Source organism: Narcine bancroftii, chromosome 1 (genome assembly GCF_036971445.1).
Source record: "Narcine bancroftii isolate sNarBan1 chromosome 1, sNarBan1.hap1, whole genome shotgun sequence".
NCBI lineage: Eukaryota > Metazoa > Chordata > Chondrichthyes > Torpediniformes > Narcinidae > Narcine > Narcine bancroftii.
In genome coordinates, this window is record NC_091469.1 from 85,654,235 (window position 1) to 85,675,228 (window position 20,994).

Here is a 20,994-nt window from a genome sequence, read left to right on the forward strand (position 1 = left end):
TGCTTTACCAATCCATCTTACCCAACCCATACAAAGACTTGGCCCTCTGCCCCATCATTCATCACCTCATTCTCCATAATCCCTTCCTGCCACAGTGGATACAGGTGGGAGGGTAGAAGAGGAAAATGATGAGATGATCGGGGAGGGGATACCTCTCTGAATGGAGAGGGAAGGGGGTGAGGAGCTGGAGGAAAGGAGACAGAGGGAGAGGGAGAGAGAGTCAGGGGAGGGTTTTAACAGAAACTGCAGAAGTTGATGTTAATGACATCTGGTTGGAGGGTGGCCAGACAGAATATGAGGTGTTGTTCCTCCAATTTGTGGGTAGCCTCAGTTTAGTCATGCATGAGACATGTTGCTGTAAATATGGAATTCCCTGTTATTTGCAGTGGATAGAGCAAGGGTACTTTTAATGAAATAATCTCCCAATCTGCATCCAGTGTCTCTGATGTTGAGCAGGTCACAACGGGAGGACCGGATGCAGTAAATGACCCCTGCAGATTCGCAAGTGTTGGGTTTCTCCAGCACTTTTGTGTATTGCACTACAATCACAGCATCTTCAGACTTTACTGTTTAACACTCTTGAACCAAGTAGGTGCCTGGTTTGGGAATCAGCCAGATATATTTCCCTCCTGGGGTAAATATGATGGACTAGATGTTTCAAACGCATCTCGTCAGTGACAGTGAAACAATGCTTAGAAATGCATAGCAGTTTTGGAAGTTCTGCTTGTTTGGTGATGGTAACCAAAATTGTAATTTTATTAGCATCTTTAACACACTGGAACAATTTCAGGCTCTTCACAAAAAGAATTTGAAACAAATATTTCTGCTGAATTGCACGTTATTTCAGAGAAATTATGAGAGCTTGCTCAAAATGTAGATTTAAAGGACTGCATTGAAGCAAGGGAGAAACAAGAATTTTTGGCGGATTTTTGATTTTAAGTGTTGTGGCATGTGAAAACGCAACCATTGTTGATGGAGCAGTTAAATTCAGGTATGAGCAAAAGGCCAGAAATGAAAGCGAGGTGAGGTATTCTTCACTTTAATTTCAGATTTCCAACATCTATGATTTTCCTTTTGTTCGTTGAGCAGTGGAGTGTTAGTGCAGGCAAATGATCCCATATTTGCATAGAATAAATCAAGGGAGGTCAGCCAGAAATGTTTTGAATAATCAAGATGAGAAGGAGAAAGGACGACAGCTGATACGCGCTAAAATGCCACAGCATTGTTTTAGGCATTTGCGTGGGAGGAGAATGGAGCTAGTGGCCAGGAAATGGAGCAAAGATGATCACTGCAATATGGTAAATCTCTTCTCACCCTTCATTAAATTGCTGGGGAAGCAGACTGGGGGTTGAGAAGAGAGGCCAACAGATGCTGGTGCTTAAATAAAGCTGGGTGTCACTGGCGATGGTGTATATCTTTACCTTCTATGGATGCTGTGAGACTGGCTGAGTTCCTCCAGAATTTCTGTGTGTTTTTACATTGAATGTGATACTGTGATTTTGAAAAGTGTTGGAAGGGGAAAACCATGTGGATGAAAACAAAGAAGGGCCAAAAAAATTAGCCCCAGAGGTAATGGTGAGGAAGTAGAAAGAAAAGCCATTGTAGAGCTACTTTTCCCAGGTAAGGATTGATTCATGTTGGATCATGGTAGAGAGTGAAAGTGAAGATTAGGTTACCTGTTCAAATTGTCAAATGCAAATAAATCAATGCACTGATCTATTTAGAAATGATAACGTTTTTGTGTTTGTTCAGAGCCCTTCCCATGATCAGATGGGAACCAGATTTGAGTGATTTTAAGCAATACAAATTTTGAGAAGCCACAGCACATTGAAGGATTTTGTAGAAGAAAGTAAAATTTAAATAAAATAGTAACCTGACCTGACCAGAAAGAACCAAAAATATTTTACCATATCTATGTTGCATAAAAGTCCCAAATTCGTTATTGATTGAAGACGAAGTGCCAAATAATGTGAGTGAAAGAGGAATGGTGCCTGAAGAACGCAATCCTTCGACTTTCAGAGAATGGCAACTCCTTTAAAATCAGTCCCTTTCGCACACTTCAACTGGAATCAAGCATTCTCCGCAAGTTTAAAGACTGAGAGAAACAAATGATCTGAATAATGAATCTATTCAATCTTTCAAGGAGTAGATGTTGCCAGCAGGAGAACCTCAAGAACACTGATGGCTTACTGAGCTTTGAGTAATTGCTGTTTATGCATAGTGAAGCCTCAGGGTTCTGCTTATCCACCTTATATTCAATTCACAAATGGTTGTTAATCATAGCACAAAGTATTTTGTTGCTGGCAGTTTTACCTGAAATAGGACGGTATCAGGGTGTACAGTATAAACTTGGAGCATCAGTGTTGAAATCTGGGTCTCCTTATTTGGATTATATGAATTTGGAAATACTTTGAAATATTCTTTATATTAACTGTTTTTTTTTTATATTTGGGTCCCCTTAAGGGAGCTGGCTGAAGGGGTGGGATGGTAGGTGTGTTTTGTTTATATATAAAAATTTGTTCTTTACTTTTCTTTGTTATGTTTAACTGTATTTTGATTAAAGTCTTTAAATAAAGTTTTCAAAAAAAATGATGAAATCTGAAATGTATCTCAAAATTAAGAGTGTTAAAGGTGTGATCTAACTTATTTGCCTATAAAGTAGTGTTCTGTTTACTGATCCAGGACTATCAAATAGATTAAAAAAATTATTATCAAGCTCAGTGAGGAGCTACTTGCTGTCAGTCACAAACTGGTATTCCTCTGACCATTGCACACTGATCTGTTGTAACTCTCTTGGTTCTGAAAACTCACAACTCCCATCTTTCAAAAGACAGGTTCTCAGGCTGGGAAGTTGGCATGCATCCCTGTGCTCGTTGCTGGCACTCCTGCAGCCTTGCACCACCTCTGGCTTGTCGTGGAGGGATGGTATTGAGCTGGCTAACAAAAAAAATGCAGTACCTCACTGTTGAGATGTGCAGCTCATGGCTTCACCCGACAGCTTCATTGCTGGGGTCAGGGTCCACTTGATTCATGTGTCGACCTCCCTGGACAAAATAGTCACTCTCATCTCCCACTGCCTCCTGCTAGCTGTGATGGAAGCTATGGTTTCCCCCACTAACTACAGTAAAATGCCTGGTATCCAGAATTCAAGCAACCGGCAAAAAAAATTAGAGGAAAATAAATAGGTAAAAAATACGGCTTTGTAGCATCTGCTAACGGCAGCGCTACCGAAATGAGAGATGTCCACACAGCACGAGGTGAACCAGTAACTGAACTTTATTTTGAATTCCTTGCACTGCTTGAGGAGACTGCACACTTCCTGTGAGGGGTGCTGGCCTTAGGGAGTGACATCAGCACGTCATGGTGTCGCTCCCCATCCAGCAGCATGCAACCAGGAAGCGGCACTGTCCCCTGGGCAAAGCATGTCGCAACTGCAGGCTTCTCGGAAGGGAAGGGGGGTCGCGCTATCTTGTGTCGGACGACTGGGGCAGTGATTCAGCCTCCCTAACTGCGCGGTCGCTCAGCCCGCTACATCATCGCCCCCGCCCCCCCACCAGAAATGCTGCCACCCTTTGAGCAAGTCACCATATTGTCTTTGAGCGGTCGGCCTCTGTGTCTGACCTGGGAATCCGGGGCAGGCTGGCCTGAGTCCAGATGAGCTGCTTTGAGGTGGTCAATGGTAAACCTGTCCTGTCACCCGCCAATATCCAAGGTGAAAACTATACTGTGGTGCTGCAACACCTTGAATGGGCCTTTGCAGGGGCATTGTAAGGGTGTCCTTTTCTGTCCTCTCTGCACAAAAACGAATTTGGTGGTCTGCAGGTTCGTCGGGACGTGGCAGGGTGGAGAGCCCTGTTGGGAAGGTGGCAGAGATTTCTGTCTACCTATTTGTTCCCTCAATCACTGGAGGACATCTAGAGCACTGGGTTGTGAGCTGGGAAGGTTGAAGTGAATGTCCCCTAGGATGGTAAGTGGAGAGTCATACTCCAACTCGGCGGTCGACGCTGGTAGGCCTTCATTTAGGGCTGTGCGAATTCCTAACTGCACCCATGGGAGTTCATCCATCCAATTCGGTCCTTGTAGTTGAGTTTTCAGGGCTGCTTTCAGGTGGTGGTGGAAACGTTCGACAAGGCCATTTGCCTGAGGATGGTAGGCTGTGGTGTGGTGTAACTGGGTGCTGAAGAACTTGGCTAGGTTGGCCCAGAGCGAGGAAGTGAACTAGGTCCCTCGGTCTGAGGTGATGTAGGTCAGGACTCCAAAGCGTGCGGCCCAAATGGACAAGAAAGCTCTGGTGCAAGTTTCTGTGTCGCATGTGGGCGGGGGTATCATTTCAGACCAACGGGTAAAATGGTCGATTAGTATAAATTTATACCAACCTTGGCTCACGGGGAGCAGGCCGATGATGTCCACGTGCACATGGTCAAAATGGCACTGTGCCGGGTCAAAGCTCTGGAGCAGGGCCTTGGCGTGTCTGTGCACCTTGGTGCGTTGGCAGTCCAAACAAGTCTTAGTCCACAGGGTTACATCACAGCAGAGGCCATGCCACATGAACTTTTCAGACATCAGGCGGATTGTGGATCTTATGGAAGGATGTGACAGGCCGTGAGTTTGGTTGAACACCTGCCATCGCCAGGTCATGGGTAGGATGGGTCTGGGAAAGCCTGTGGACATGTCACACAACAAAGTCGGGCTCCCCGATGACAGACACCAACCTTCAGGCTGGTGATGGCAGTCCGGTAGGCCTGGACATCTCCATCCTCCACTTGGCCAGATGAGCAACAGGTAGTGGCGAGGCTGGTCTGGACAGCGCGTTAGCCACCACTTTGGATTTTTCTGTGACGTGGTGAATTGTCCGTTGTATGCTCAGAAATGTAGGAGAGATGCCATTGTTGCCTCACCGACGACCATGGGTCCGAGACTTTGCTGAGTGCATGGGTGAGTGGTTTGTGGTCTGTGTAGGTGATGAATCCCTTCCTTCTAACATGTACCGCAAATGTCGTATTGCCAGGTACAGGGCCAACAGCTCACAGACGAATGCGCTGTATTTGAGTTCTGGTATCTGGAGATGTTTGCTGAAGAAAGCCAGGGGGTGCCACTGTTCATCGACCCACTGCTCCAGCATTGCACCAACCACTCTGTCCGATGTGTCTATTGTAAGGGCCTGGGGAGGAAGAGTCGGGATGGGCAAAAGATGTAGCCTCCACCAGTGCCACTTTCTTTGCCTGGAATGCTTCCACACTTTCGCATGTCCACTGGAGTGCCTTGTCATTGAGTTTGATGAGGTCGAATAAGGGTTGTATGAGGGTATCTGCTCCCGGGAGGAAAGATGATAAAAGTTCATCCCTAGGAATTCCTCTGGGCCTTTGATTGTGCTCGGCCTGGGGAAGCATTGGATGGCTTCCACCTTTATTTGGCAGGAGTGTGGCCCCCTCTCAGGTGATACGGTGTCCCAGGAAATCGATTGGTTCCAGGCCAAACTGGCATTTAGCCGGGTTGACCAGGAGTCCAAACTCCTGTAACCTGTCGGAAAGGCAAGTCAGGTGCGTCCTATGTGTGCTGGTGTCGGGGCTGGTGATGAGAATGTCATCTAGATAGACATAGTTGAAATCAAGATTCCTGCCAATCACATCCGTGAGATGCTGAAATGTCTGGGCTGTTCTTTAATCTGAAAGGCATCTGAAGAAACTCGAAAAGGTTGAAAGGTGTAATAATGACTGTTTTCAGAACATCGTTGGGATTCACTGGAATCTGATGGTACCCTTTGACAAGGTCCACCTTGGAAAAAATCCGGCAACCCTGGAGCCTTGTGGTGAAATCCTGGATGTGTGCGATGGGGTATCTATCTGGGAAGGTAGCATCATTGAGTCATCTGTAGTTGTCACACGAATGCCAACCGCTGGAGTCCTTCTGGGGAACGCCCAGGGGCTGTTTGAATGGTGGACAATATCAAACTCCTCCATAGCAGCGAACATAGTTTTGGCTTGGAGGAGTTTGTCCTGCAGGAGGTGCCATGTCCATGCGTACACTGGAGGCCTAGTGATCTTGATGTGGTGCTCCAAACCACGTGCTGGTTTAGTGCCATGGAAGTTGGGCTCCAACAGTAATGGGTACCTGACCAGTAGGCGGGCATATTCATTACGGTCCAGAGTGTGGATTCCTAATGGTAGAAAGGAGCATTGCCATAGAGTGAAGGGGTATGACTGGAATGTGATAGCATTGACCAAATGGCATCTGTTCATGTCCACCAGGAAATCTGCTCCGAGTAGGGCATGCCCCATTGACGTAATAGTTCACTTCCAATGGAAAACCATGTCTGCGGTGTGGTTGTGACCAGATGGATGCTGAAACTTGGAATGGAGGAGCTGTTGGCTGACTGTAGGGGAAGACCTTTGGGATTGTGTTTGAGGGCGAAATTCATCGACGGAATGAGGCTTATCTCTGCGCTGGTGTCGACTAGGAAATCCCTCTTTGTTCGCTGGTCCCTGAGGTAGATTAGGCCTTTATGTGTGTCAACTGTCGAGGCCATTATCAGCGGCCAGCTTGTCCATTTCCTGCCGCCATGCTTAATGTTGCGGTTCGAGCCAGGCATTATGGCCCTATCTGCGGTGGTAGAAACAGTAATTACTCTGTTTGTCTAAGTGCTCATTATGTTGCAGCTGGGCCATGGCTACTGCTGGGGGGCCTGATTGGGGGGGGGGGGGGAGGCTGAACCCACGGCACCAACAGTGTAGATTGGTTGAACATGTATAGATCTCTGTTGTGGTGGGGGGGGGGTGTGAAGAAGTCTGTCTGCTTCCTTGGCTACCAGGTTTGGGGCGTTGAAATCCATGTCAGATATTGCTGAGGAAATGTGCACCGGTAGCTTGGAGAGGAACAGGGCCTCAAACAAGAAAAAGTTTGTGTGTCTGTCTGCTAAGGCCACTATTTCGTGTATGAGCTTGGAAGGGTTCCTATTGCCCAGGCCTTGCATATTCAGGATGTGGTTGGTGCGCTCCTGTTGGTTGAGTTCGAGGGAATCGAGGAGGAAATGCCGGAATTATTGGTACTTGCACTCCATAGGAGGATTTCCTACGAAGGAGCTTACTTTTTGTGTGGTTTCAGTGTCCAGGGCGTTGATGATGTGCCTGTACTTGGTGTCCTCCGAGACAATGCCGGTGCGGGACTACGCGGGGAGGGGGGCTGTCAGGCGCATTGGGTCACCAGCTGATTGTCATCAGCCCGCCCCTTAGCAGCCACTTTCAGGCAGCTGCATTCAGGTGCCTGGGGGACTTCACTGCTCTGGCAATTATCCCTCCTGGAGAAGGGTTGGAAAGTGCCTCTCTGAGGCGCCTCCTGCTCTTTCAGATGGCCTCCCGACAGCTACATAGGGGTAGAATATGCAGCTTTACATCAGGGTATTCTGGCCACCTGAAAGAGCCTAAAGAGAGAGGGAGGTAGCTACTCCCGCCCATTCTTTCGCAACATTAAAACCTGTTATCTGGAATACAAGCAACCAACAGCCTCAAACAACTGACATAAGAATTGTGGAAAATAAATAGGTAAAAAAATACAAACATTTAAAGTTGGCACACCTCGCTGTTAATTTGCCAAACATGCAAAATGCAATCTCAAACATCCGGAAAATTCACTTATCCGGCATCTACCAATCCCAAAAGCTGATGAATATCTGAGGGTTTACTGTTTATATTTATGTCTATAATTTCAGGCTCCTGATTTATGGCAAATATTGCAGCCAGATGGAAACTTCACAAAAGACCTTGGATCAACTAATGGCGTCTCGGGAAGAAATACGAAACAAAATTGAGGTAAAAGAGTACAAAAGGCTGCATGATTTGGACTGAACTTGAGGCATTGGCTTGGAACAGGACGCGGCTGAGATGTAATGAGTATGACAGAGCAGGAGGAGAGGTGGGAAAGGAAGGTAGATTTGGAGGTGGAGGGAAGGTTTGTGGAAGAATGAAGAGAGAAAAGGCAGAAAGAGAGATGACTCCTTTTATGGAATACATGACAGTATCTTTCTCAAGCACACTGAAATGTGGTAGTGGATGGATGGTTAAAAAACTATAGTGCTGCTCAATGCCAAAGGTAGATAACATCCAGTTTAATTTAATGGGTGAATTCAAAATTATGGAAGCTCAGGCCTATTGTGTTCCATGGCTTCCCTCAATGTAATCTTGCAAAAATGTGATATGGCCATCTTTGTGTGTAATTTTACCTGCTTCTCTGATAATCACACACTTCTCTCTCAGTTATGTTTTTTACACAGCCGCTGCATTCTGGGAAATGATTCCCTTTTTCCCAGAATGCATGCTGTGTAAACTGCACTGGAGACATTCCGGGACAAACTCGGGTCAAAGTGTATTGTGTACCATAATTTTCTTAATAGATTTGTAAATTTTTAGTGTTTCCTTCTCTCTTACGTTGCCTGCTGTCCTGCTCAGCTCTGGCGGTCTGCTTCCTACTCTCTCCTGCAGCCTGCTGTCCTGACTGGCCTGGCGTTCTGCTGCCTCATCTCTGTTGCTGTGGGCCCCTTAGCCTAACCCGAACCCTAACCATAGCTCTAAACCTAACCCTATCCTAAATTTCACACCTAACCCTAACTCTAAGGTGTGAATATAAGGTCACCCACTCTGCAGTCATTAAACTTACCCCAGGATATATCAAAATGCACAACTGATCCTACTAAGAGCTAGAAGCCGATATAGGGTAATGAAAGCAAGGGGCAACCAAAAGTAGCAGTTTATACTAACACAGAACCTCTGAGAGAGGAGACCAGTGAACACAAGAGGGATGAATTTCCTACTGCCCGCATATTGACAAACTAACCTGAACCCTAACCTTAAATTTGACACTTGGTCTGCCAGATTGTAAGCAAGCTGGTCTGTGGGTTTGTCCTTAATTTGAACAGTCTGATGCCCACTGCTTCGTCATTGACAGCCTGCCACCAGCCCCCAACGTTAGATAGCAGTGATAAGGGATTACTTAGGGATTAAGTTACTTAGTAAGGGATTACTTAAGGCGGTATGTGAGTGGAAAGTAAAGCTTGAAATCCACTTCTTTCAATCAATACTTGCAGTAGATTTTCCCATACTCTTTTATAAATTGTGCGTATGTTTTATTTAATTGTCCATGTATTTTCCCACACTCTTTTCTGATATCTATTGTTCACGTTTTTCTCATGCTCCTTTATACATTGTGCATGTATATGCTTTATTCCCACACTCTTCTATTAATTGTAGTGTTTCAATAAAAGTAATGTTTGATAGCAAACCCTTGTGTTCAGACTCTTCTCTCATGGACCTGACACTTTCTCAACACATCAATGACCAGTGCAGAGAGTGTTACTGTCGGCGTTACTCACCATTATCACCCTAATTTCAACCTGGCATATAAAACGAGGAGAATATTTTTGAGCCATTTTTTTGGGAAAAACAAGTGGGTCTAACATTCCGTCAAATACAGTACGTTATACTTGTCGTTAAACACAGACGGCGACACTGTTACATATCCCGCCTCTTTTGTTTGCGGAATGCCAATGTGCTGTATAAAATCACAGACAGAAATGGAGATTTGCAGTTTTGGTCACATACACATATAAACATTCTCTCTCTCTCTCTCTCTCTGGATGGTCACTGGCTTTGGGGGAGGAGGTTTGATTCTGAATCTTGTACAGTATATATTCTGATATCTACCACCGTTCAGCCTGTTCTGTATTGCCATGCTTTAGGGCAGAGTTTCTGACTATCATTAAGCAATCAGATTAGTCTTGGATCATGGCTGAACCTGAGAGATAGTTTTCTTGAATGTTTTTTGCATGTGCTTCATTCTATTTTTGGTTCCCTTGTCCAGGAGTGTACTCTGAAAGTTCAGGAAGGGAAGTTTAAACTGCAAGATCTGCTGGTTGTGCCCATGCAACGGATTTTAAAATATCACCTCCTGCTGAAGGTGAGTGGCCGCTGCCCACTGGATCACTGTGAGAAGAGACAACTTAGCTGTGTGGGCACATTTGTTGCATTCAAACTGATTAGTAGCCAGTATATAACAGCACAGTTGGTGTAGGGCTGGCACGGTTGACGTAGCAGTTAGCGCAATGCCTTTACAGTGTTGGTGATCGGAACTGGACTGGGGTATGAATCCTGCATTGTCTGCAAGGAGTTTTTAACGTGTCTGTCTGTGTCTGTGTGGGTTTTTTTTCTGGGGCTCCGGTTTCTTCCCACTGTTCAAAATGCACCAGGGGTGTAGGTTAATGGGGAGTAAATTGGGCGGCACAGACTTGTGGGCCGAATAAATGTGGACATTCAGCAATGTTACTGCACTGAATATCTAAATTTTTAATTGGGGAGAAAATTGAAAATACCCAGATGTAAAGGGACCTGAAATCCTTGTCAAGGACAGTCTGAAAGTAAACATGCACACTGAGATTCTGGTGGAGGTCAAATGCAATACTGGCATTTACTTTGAGAGGAATAGAATATAAGAGCAGGGATGTGATGCTGAGGCTTTATAAGCCACTGGTGAGATCTCATTTGGAGTATCGTGAGCAGTTTTGGGCTCCTCATTTACAAAAAAATATGTGCGGTCATTGGAGAGGGTTCAAAAGAAGTTCACTAGGATGATTCCTAGAATGAAAGGGTTATTATATAAGGAGTGTTTAACACCTCTTGGCTTGTATTTGTTGGAATTTAGAAGAATGAGGGCTGAATCTTATTGAAAGGAATGGACAGGGTAGTGTTGAAAGGTTTTTTTTCTCCATGGTGGGAGAGTCTAGGACAAGAGGGCACAAATTCAGGATTAAAGGGCATCCGCTTAAAGATACATAGGAATTTCTTTGACAAGAGGGTTGCAAATCTGTAGAATATATTGGCACAGGTGGTTGTGGAGGCCAGGTGTATTTAAGACATGCATTGATAGGTTCTTGATTAGCTAGGACTTCAAAGGTTATGGGGAGAAGGCTGGGCAGTGGGGTTGAGTGCAAAAATGAATCAGCTCATGATTAAATGGGGGGCAGACTTGATGGACTGAATAGTCTATTTTTCCCACTATGTCATATGGTTTTCCTCTGTATGTGTTATTTATTGTGAATAAAGTTGAGTTTTGAAATAAAACAGTATTTAGTATACTGGTTGGGTTGGAACTTTGTGTGATAGAGTTCTCGGAAGCTTGTAATTCAGGGAGAGATTGGTCCATTGGAACAGGTCAAAGGTTAGCGCAAGGGTCTGGTTCAATGTTGTTGTGTCAAACATTGCTTCCTGCTCCTCAACAGTATCTTCATTCTACCTGATGTGCCATGCTGAGCACAACCTGCACTAAATTACCTGTTTTGCCCCTGGCCCTGTGATACAAGAACCCCTTTCTGCCCTCCACGCATGTCTGCAACGTTGCTCACACCTCAATCAAAAGGTTTAAGTTCCCACTAAATGTGACTACTCTGCCTGTGTTTTGCTTACCTGATAGGAGTTGCTGAGCCATTCCAGTGATCGCCCTGAGAAGCAGCAGCTGAAGGAGGCCCTAGAGGCGATGCAGGTGAGGACTTAAGAACATTGTGGAAGAAGAACGGGGCTGAGATTGGAATACGGCAGCATGCACTTTCTGGATTTCTGCCATTCTCTTCTATTTGCCTTTCTTCCTAACTATTCTCCTTATCTAAATGCTGTTTGGTTTATGTCCTTCCCCACTCCTTGTTCCATGTGATGTCAGTGCATCACATTTTGGGAGTTACTCTGTTCAAAACTATCATACAAACCTTGCTCTGTCGACTCTGTCTCAGGAAAGGAGCCAATATGTCTCACCCAGGTCACACTCTCTTCTTCCTACCTCCTTTTGGCAGCAGATACATGAGTTAGACAACATGCACCACCAGGTTCAAGGTCAATTTCTTCCCCACTGTTGTCAGACTAATGATTAGTCAAATGATGATGCCCTTCTACTGTTTATATAAACTGATCTTCTCTTTAACACCTGTTTTGCACTGCCTGATGATCTTAAATATAGATTGACGCTGAATAGCTCATGAAACTAAGTTTCCACTGTATCTTGGTACATGTGGCAATAAATAATTCGACATTTGCTCTGATATCTGCTCCCCTTACTAATTCCTTGTTGGTATCTATCGCTCACTCTTGAAAAGCAATTGTACCTCTTTGAGACAATTGACTGATTTGATTAACATCAGCAGCTGAGACTGATTCTCATAAATATTTGGAGAATAGGAAATGATATTTTTGATGGTTTACACTTCAGCTTTATCCTTTAGGCTGATGTGTGGCAAATAAGGATAACAGCAAGGTTAGAGTAGCAGCATGTGCAACGCTATTACAACACCAGTACCCTGTGTCTGAATCTGCCACTGTCTGTAAGGAGTTTGTCTACTCTCCCTGTGACCCGAGTTGGTTTTCCCCAGGTGCTCTGATTTCCTCCCACCCTCCAAAAACTTACTGGATTAGTGGGTCAATTGAGTCTAATTGGGCTGCACATGTTTCAATGGCCAGAATTGACTTCTGTGTTGTCAATAAAATTTAAAGTGGTCAATCAATATATGCCCAGCCCAAGCCACACACACTCCTGCCACAGGGATGATGAATTCCATCTTAGGGCTGTGAATAAGTTCCTATGAGAGTGTTCATGAAGTCAAAACATAGGAACAGGCCCTTCAGCCATCAGGTCCATACCCATTTACACTAATTCCACACTGCCATTGCCTATCCTCACTTGCCTCACTTTACGGACGATTTAGAGAGGCTAATTCACGAACCTTTCTACACATCTTTGGGATGAGGGAGGAATCCCACGTGGTCACAGGGAGAATGTACAAACTCAATATGGACACCACCAGGATTGACCATTGGACCGGCTACACCCCTGGGTGGCCTGAATCCCGATTTGTTTTAAGTACCAGTACTCCTGGGAGCTTTTCCCTGTTTATTCATCAATGGATGTTGTCCTGACAGGCAATGCTAGCTTTGAGTTACATCCCTGATTATCAGGGCTGAAGCCAAGTGTGGATGGCAGCTCCCTGTCCAGAGATGCCAACTCAGAATTGGAGATACAGAAACATGGAATAAGAGCAGGATCCAGCTGAGTGATGTCCCCAAGGTCAATTTTCTAACTATCTCTCATGAGCTGGATCTTGGGTACCTTTGAGACATGCCTTTGAATGTGCAACCCATCCAGTGATGAGTTGTAGGAGGAAAGAAATGACTGGTCCTTAGAAACTGTAATTAAAAGAACAAACTGAGCCAAAAACTGGTTGCTTGTCAACAAAATGCACAGGGGCAACTGGTTCTGCAAAAGGTGAACATCAGACTTCAAAGATAAACTAAATTTCTTCTGGAGGTGCTTACTTCAGAACTGGGAATTAAATAAAATTGGCACGGTCGTAAATCGTGTTCAATGGCAGCTGGTTACATTGGTCTCTGATATTGTGTTTTTGGTTTTATTTCAGGATTTGGCTATGTATATCAATGAAGTTAAACGTGATAATGAGACACTGAAGAAAATCTCCGAATTCCAGTGTTCCATCGAAAACCTTGTAAGTGCAGGGTTGGAGAGTCTGTGTTCTGTGCAAAGCAGTTTCACTAGAATTATGTTGGATTAAATATTTTATTTAAATTTACATTTTGACATACAGCATGATAACAGGTCATTTCGGCCCATGAGCCTGTACTGCCTAATGACACCCAATTGGGTTGCCTACAACCATTGGTATGTTTCAAACGGTGGGAAGAAAACAGAGCCCCTGGAGGAAACCCACGGAGACACAAGGATTTGAGCCCCAATCCTAATTGCTGGCACTCTAACAACATTGCGCTAACTGCTACACCAACCGTGCCACCCATGTTATTGGCAATGGAACAATGGTCAAAGTCTTTGAGGTTTTTATCTGTTCTTGGCATGTGAACATCACTGGTGATTCCCACATTTCTCGTTCAGCTTTAATTGTCCTATGATAATGTTAAGAATCTCCATCGACCAGGGTTATATTTCTTTGAATTCATCTGAATAAGGAGTGATTTTACTGAAAAATTAGTTAAAGGAATTGTTCAGGGTCTTCCCACTGTTGCAAAAGCCAATCTTCAATATTTTTGATTCACTCCAAGGCAATAGAAGTATTTGCCAAGAATTCTGGATATAGGAGGCGATTTGGTCCTGGTTATAGTATTTGAAGACATGCTCCAGATATGCTTGTCCCCAGAGCTAACTGTCTCTCACTCAGCCTTTCCAGTGCATTTGAAACACTGGTGTCCACTCAACAATGTAGAACTTGTGTCCTCTCCCACAAAGTGCAGGATAAACACAATATGGATAATGACCACATCTCAACCACCCCCCTTCCTTCTCAACTTGAAAGGGAGGTGTCACTGGGGCTTGAACCAGGTTTTACTCAGACCACTTGACCTCTTACAGCCTTTCTCGAAACATGAACCAAAGCACTGAATTGCCAAGATGAGGTAAGGCTACTGTCATTTGGATGGCTAGGAGGGCAGCCCAGAGAAAGTGGAAGTCCATCTTGCTTTTCAGGATATTTTCAGTAATTATCAGGAAAATGTATGGAGATCCAGAGTTTTGGCAGTAATGAGATGGCAAAGTGAGGCTAACCTGCAGAGTTCAGCAGCTCAAGAAAGAAGCTGATGTGAGTGCTGGGAATTGGTGTCCACAGGATTCTCAAGGGGATGGGTGAACACACAAATAACATATAGACACTACCTCACTTTTTTTCTCTTTTTGCACTAATTATTTAGTTTTAAATATTATATTCCCAAAATCATAGCTTATTGAATTCTGCACCTGTAATGCACAATAATGGCGCATGTTCATGACAATAAACCTGATTCTGCTTCTCCACTCACAATGATGAGGCTGCAAGTTATTGTATTGACTGGCAGCGGCTAGTTGAACAGGAGTAAACCAACCATTGTTGACTTTCAGCACTACATAAGGCTATATTATTTAAAGAATACTTTGGAGACACATCAGGAAGTTTTTTAGTCATTTTGTTAGGACTCAGAACATGAAAACACAATACAGGCTCTTCAGCCCACAATGTTGTGCCAACCTTGGTAAACCTAATCCACAACCATCAATTTTTTCCCTTCCTTACATGCACAACTCTTGAATTCACCCACACCACCCATATCTTTCAGATAATCTCTCAATATTTTGCATAATAAGACTGAACACTTTTCCCTCTGTTATTGGGCACTCTTCAAGAATGACCTGGAGAAATTGAGCATGGAGTCTTAGCTGTGGTTGTCATTCCCCTTGCCCTGAATAACAAATGAGACCAGTCCACAACACACCAGGTAGTGAACAAGAGAGGAATAACATTGTGAAGAGAGTCTCAGCAGGATCTTCTCCTCTACACAATCTTTTGACAGAATGCTCCCATCTTCGAATGACCTCATGCAAGTGCCTGACGTGGTGAGGCTTCAGCACAGGAGTCAATACAGAGACCTGTGACCTTTGGAGGGGTGGGGGAGGGCAAAAGACTCTTGTCATTGTAGCAGATCTAGAGCAGCCTGCAGTAGTCAAGGGTACAACTGCACTTTAGCACTTAACCTTTTTTGACATGGATGACAAAGCCACATTTCTCATCAGACCTTCGAAAGGAGAGAAAAAGTTGTGAGTTCCATCTTAATACATTTTGGAAAACAAAGCACATGGCTGTCACAGAGTCAAAAAGATTACTTGTTGAAGAACTGACACAACACTTTTGCATTTCACTCACAACAACTGCTATGTTTTGCTGGGAAGTAGGCTATTAACTGGTCTGTTTTCCTTCACTGACTGCAGTGAAACTCTTGTACTGTTTTATATCTTGTCACACACGAGAGCAGCCAATCTCAATGGAGGCCATACGGCCAGCCCTAGGGGCCACAGGATATTTAAGAAGGGCCACGGACTGAAATCATAAAATATTTTTTATGCTTTTCTTGTGGCCGGTAAGAGAGAAGTAGGGAAGAAACCAACTATACTTGACTGCTTCATATGGAAGGGGGGGCCAAAAACTTTGAGCAGAGTCCTAAGGGGGTCATAGCCAAAAAAAGGTGGAGAATGACTGCACTAGAGGATATGTATTTAAGGTGATGGGACAAAGGATAAGGGAGATATGCAGGGCACCAATTTTGTGCAGAAAGTGGTAGGTGCCTGGAATGGGCTGCCAGGAGTAGTGGTGGAAGCAGATACACATAAGAGGCATCTAGATAGACATATGAATATGACGGGAATGGAAGGGTACAGCAGAGTTTTAGTTTGATTGGGAAATTATATTCATCAGAGTCATATGGGCTGAAGGGCCTGTTCCTGTGCTGTTCTGTTCTGTGTTTTAGGAAACATGATGATGAGAGAGATGTTCATGAGAAATGTAATGCATCTTTAAAAAAAAATCCCAGGACCCCAAAAATTGATATTCATGGGTCCTTGATAAACCATCAGAAAGAATCAGAATTTATTGTCATGAACAAATCATGAAATTCATTGTTTTGCAGTAGCATCACTGTGCAAACATTTATATAAACTACTGTACAAAAATAAATAAAAATAATGCACAAAAATTAAAGTAAGGCAGTGCCTTTGGTTCATTATTCATTCAGGAATCTGATGGCAGCAGGTTAGAAGCTGTCCTGAGTGCTCGTCTTCAGGTCCCTGCACTTTTTTCCCGATGGTGGTAAAGTGAAGAGTACGTGGCCTGGGTGGTAGGGTGTCCTTGAAGGTAAAGGCTCCTTTCTTAAGACTGCCTCTTGTTGATGTCCTTGATGGAGTGAACTCTGGTGCCTGTGATGCCGTAGGCCGAGTTAACAATCCTCTGGAGTTTTTTCTTGTGCTGAGCATTGGCACCACCGTACCAGACAGTGATACAACCAACCTGAATGCTCTCCATGTAGAACTTTTCAAGTGTCTTTGGTGACATAATGAATCTTCTTAAACACCTCACAAAAGCTTTCTTCATGATTGCATCAACATGGAGGCTCCAGGACAGATCCTCAGAGGTATTGTTATCCAGGAATTTGAAGTTCTTGACCTTCTCCACTACTGAGCCCTCGAAGAGTTCTTCCTGAAGTCCACAATCATCTCCTTTGTTTTGTTAACATTGAGGGCAACGTTGTTGGTGTGACACCACTCAACGAGCTGATCTATCTCCCTGCTGTATGTTTCCTCATTGTTGTTTGTGATTCTGCCGACAACTGCGGTGTCATCGGCAAATTAGTAGATGGCATTGGAATTGAGCCTGGCTTCCAATTAGTGACATAACCAGCAAAATGCCAGCAAGTTGCTCTGGGTCAATGAGTTACTTTGCCCTCTTGGACATACCCTTTTATTGAGAAGTCAAGATGATTTTAAGATTCTCCAATGCAGAAATCCCTTGGGGCTACCAGTCTTGATTGAAACCAGGCACTGAAATTGCCATGCTAATTTAAGGGTCCTTTTGGAAGTTAGTTCTTATGGACAATTTTAAGGCTAACTGAGGTTATCATGGCTATGAATAATATCATATTATTGCAGAAGTAAAACATAATGCTGGAGAAACTGAGCAGGTCAAACAGTGTACTTTATATAGCAAAGATATACATAACCTACGTTTCAGGCTTGAGCCCTTCATCAAACTATGAGGAAAATGTAGGCAGTTACCCGAACGAAATGGCAGGGGGAGGAGTGCAGTCTCACAGGCAGAAGGTAATAGGTGGATAAGGGAGGGAGAGCACAGCAGTAAACAGGGGGAGGGGGGATGGTTCTGTAAATAGAGAGGAAAGGGGCTGGCAAGCTGGAGGAAAGGAGATGGAGAGAGGGGGAAAGAGAGGGAGAATGGGGAGTAGGCTGGCTGAAACCAGAGATGTCGACGATAATGTTATCTGGTTGAAGAGTGTCCAGACAGAAAATTAGGTGTTGCTCCTCCAATTTACGAGTGATCTTTCAGGAACAGACATGTCAGTACAGGAATGATATGCAGAATTGAAATGTTACATCTTACAAATGAAGTCACAAGCTGAAGTCAGAACACTTGGGTCCTCACTCCCAGGCGATCGTCCACCTTTTACCTCAGCTGCTGCCTCTGTAACTGTGGAGCAGAAGCCATTCCTATCCCTTAATCCAACATCCACACATCCACCCATCATGCCGGTGAACCTGGTTTCCCTGTTAATGCTGGAGACATCTGTCTTCGCTTCTCTCACAGCTAATTCACTTGATACTTTCAGTGGACTTGAATGTGTAAGTTACTTATAGCTCCAGGAGAATTACAGGTACAGTGAAACCCCTGGTATCCGGCACCTATGGGGGATTGGTAGATGCCAGATAAGTAATTTTTCTGGTTGCTTGAGACTCACTCTTACAATGCCCAACTAATGCACCTGCATTCAGAAAAAACAGTTCAAAAGACAAAAGTACAAAACTGTATTTACACTGAACAATATATAAACCTTAAAGCATTTTACTTTATTTTCAGTACATTCCTTGAAAACATTTAACTGTCACTGCATCTGCAGATTCCTCCCCCTCCACAAAACCACCTGAAAGACAAACAATTACATTATAGATAATTAAACACTTCTCCCCCAAGTTAACAGATAAAGACTTACCAAGGTATAACCAAGGTAGGACATACACAGTAAATGGTAGGGCATTGAGGAGTAGAGATTTGGAAATACAGACACATTGATTCCCTGAAGGTGGTGTCATAGGTGGACAGGGTTGTAAAGAAAGCCTTTGTAATCTTAGTCTTTATAAATCTAAGCATTGAGTATAGGAGTTGGGATGTTATGTTGAATTTGTTTAAGACATTGGTGAGGCCAAATTTGATAAATTGTGTGCAGTTCTGGTCGCCTAACTATAGGAAGCATATCAATAAGAGTGAAAGAGCGCAGAGAAGATTTACTAGGGTGTTGTCAGGTTTTCAGGAGTTGAGTTACAGTGAAAGATTAAACAGGTCTCCTTTATTCCTTGCAGTGAAGAAGAATGAGGGGAGATTTGATAGAGGTTTACAAGATTGAGAGGTTTCAATAGAGTGGATGCAAGTAGGCTTCTTCCACTTAGAATTGAGGGCAACATTGTTGGTGTGACACCACTCAACAAGCTGATCAATCTCCCTCCTGTATGTTTCCTCATTGTTGTTTGTGATTCTGCCGACAACATCAACCAGCTCTTCATCCTGGGCGACGCCATTTTATTCAAACATAACTTTATTCAAACAGCTGCTATGAGCAAAGCATGACCAATTCACTCTGCTGGCTGAATATTTGCTCCCATCTTCACCAAAGGTTTATGTGATACTTTAGAAAACATTTATTTTTACAATTTTAAACTTTTATTTATTTTAATTAAAAAATATTTATATTGTAGACACTAGAATAATCATTGATACTGTGTAATAGTCGACCCCTCCTTCTTTGGCCCAAAAATTGCCTGTTTTTGCATGACCTGTATAAAAGTCATCTCTCCCACCCCCCAAGATTTTTGAACCCAATCACTTGCCCATCCAAGCTCCCAATGCCCCAACCGTAACACTTGCCTCAGCTGCCTTCCCATCTGAGCTCCCAATGCCCAGACCATGGGTCCTTGCCCCTGCTACCTGCACACTGGAGCTCCTGACACCCCGACTGCGAATCGTAACCCAGGCTGGCCGCCTACCAGAGCTCTTACATCCAGGCTACATACTCTCTCCTAGGTCTCGGCCTCGCTCTGACCTGACCTCCTGACGCCCCAGCCACAGACCTCTCCCTAGCCCCAGCTGCCTATTTGAGCTCCTGATGTCCTGAAAGCAGACTGCCACCCAGCCCCATCCATCTGAGCTCTCGATGCCTTGAATGATGCAGGTACTTACCACATAACCTGTGTAAAACCTTCCCCACTCCCCCCCCACCCCCCACCAAATTTGATCTGAAAAATTGGTCCAAAGATTTTGATTGAGGTCGCTGGTTGCTTAATTCTGGATAACAGCGATTTTACTGTAATTGGATTCAACATCTCTTCACATATTTGAATCTCATTGATATCAATTAATTAGGCATAAAATGACAAAATCGAGACTTCCAAATGGACACCATGAATAACCACAGTGACTGGTTTCAATCAATGACTGGAATAACCCCAAAGGCATTTCTTTCATGTAGAATCTTAAAATCAGCTTGACTTCTCAATAAATAGAGGTACCTGAGAAGATAAAGTAACTTACCAACCCTGCCAGGGTGGACTTCACGAGCCATGGCTTGATGACTTGCTGGCTTTACACTAGGAGGGGTCTTACTAATTGAAGCCTTCAGCGGTGTTTCCTGATGGTTTGTCTGCTGTGAGTGTATTAGAGGCCTTTACTTTTATTGGGTTGGGGGATCTGAGGAGATTTTAAATGGCTGGGTTGTTTTGTGTAATCAAGACTTCTCTGAAGACTGGGTTGTATTAAGTTGCCAGTACTTATCAGCAGCTAAATAATGATGTGTTGAATATTGGACAGCTTCAAGAGGTTGCCTTCTGGAATGTGGGGTTTATTGGGGCCTGAAGACTTGTTGTATGGCTGAATATCTGGAAATTAGTGTTCTTTGAGAAGGAGGAAGAGGTTTAGAATTTTTTTTGGCAGGGAGGAGAGTTGTGGTTGACCGAGGAGTGAAGATCAAGAGTCACAGTTATTTTTCTAGCTTTCTCAGAGACTACTTTATTTTTACAGCAAACATCGCTGGCAAATTACGGGAGACCAAAGATTGATGGTGAATTGAAAGTCTGTTCCACAGTTAACAGAACAAAACAGGATCGGTGAGTATTTCAAAGGTGGTCCTGCTGGGTTTGTCTGCCAAAATCTGAGATACTCAAGGTCAAGACGATTCCGTGCTTAGTGACACCCACCTCCCCCACACCAGCCTCCTTCTAACCTGGGTCTCATTATACCTTACCTTGTACCTTGGAGCAGGGGATGAGTTATTTTTGTCAGGAATTGTTCCTGCTCAGGTCCAGTTGGATTTGAGCTTTTGTGGAAGAAGTGGGAAGGCAGAATATTTCTGAAAATGGAGGGGC

The 20,994-nt window shown here is 44.1% G+C and overlaps 1 protein-coding gene across 7 annotated transcripts in view; it reads left to right on the top strand.

Annotated features, from left to right (window-relative positions):
* vav2 (vav 2 guanine nucleotide exchange factor) overlaps window positions 1-20,994 on the top strand; it is a 255,045-nt gene that overhangs the window by 185,287 nt on the left and 48,764 nt on the right. For all 7 annotated transcript variants that reach the window (XM_069932049.1, XM_069932061.1, XM_069932059.1 and 4 more), the window contains 5 exons: window positions 7,706-7,805; window positions 9,850-9,945; window positions 11,455-11,523; window positions 13,442-13,528; window positions 20,651-20,736. In XM_069932049.1, coding sequence (XP_069788150.1) covers window positions 7,706-7,805; window positions 9,850-9,945; window positions 11,455-11,523; window positions 13,442-13,528; window positions 20,651-20,736 — 438 coding nt within the window. The remainder of the gene's footprint in view (window positions 1-7,705; window positions 7,806-9,849; window positions 9,946-11,454; window positions 11,524-13,441; window positions 13,529-20,650; window positions 20,737-20,994) is intronic.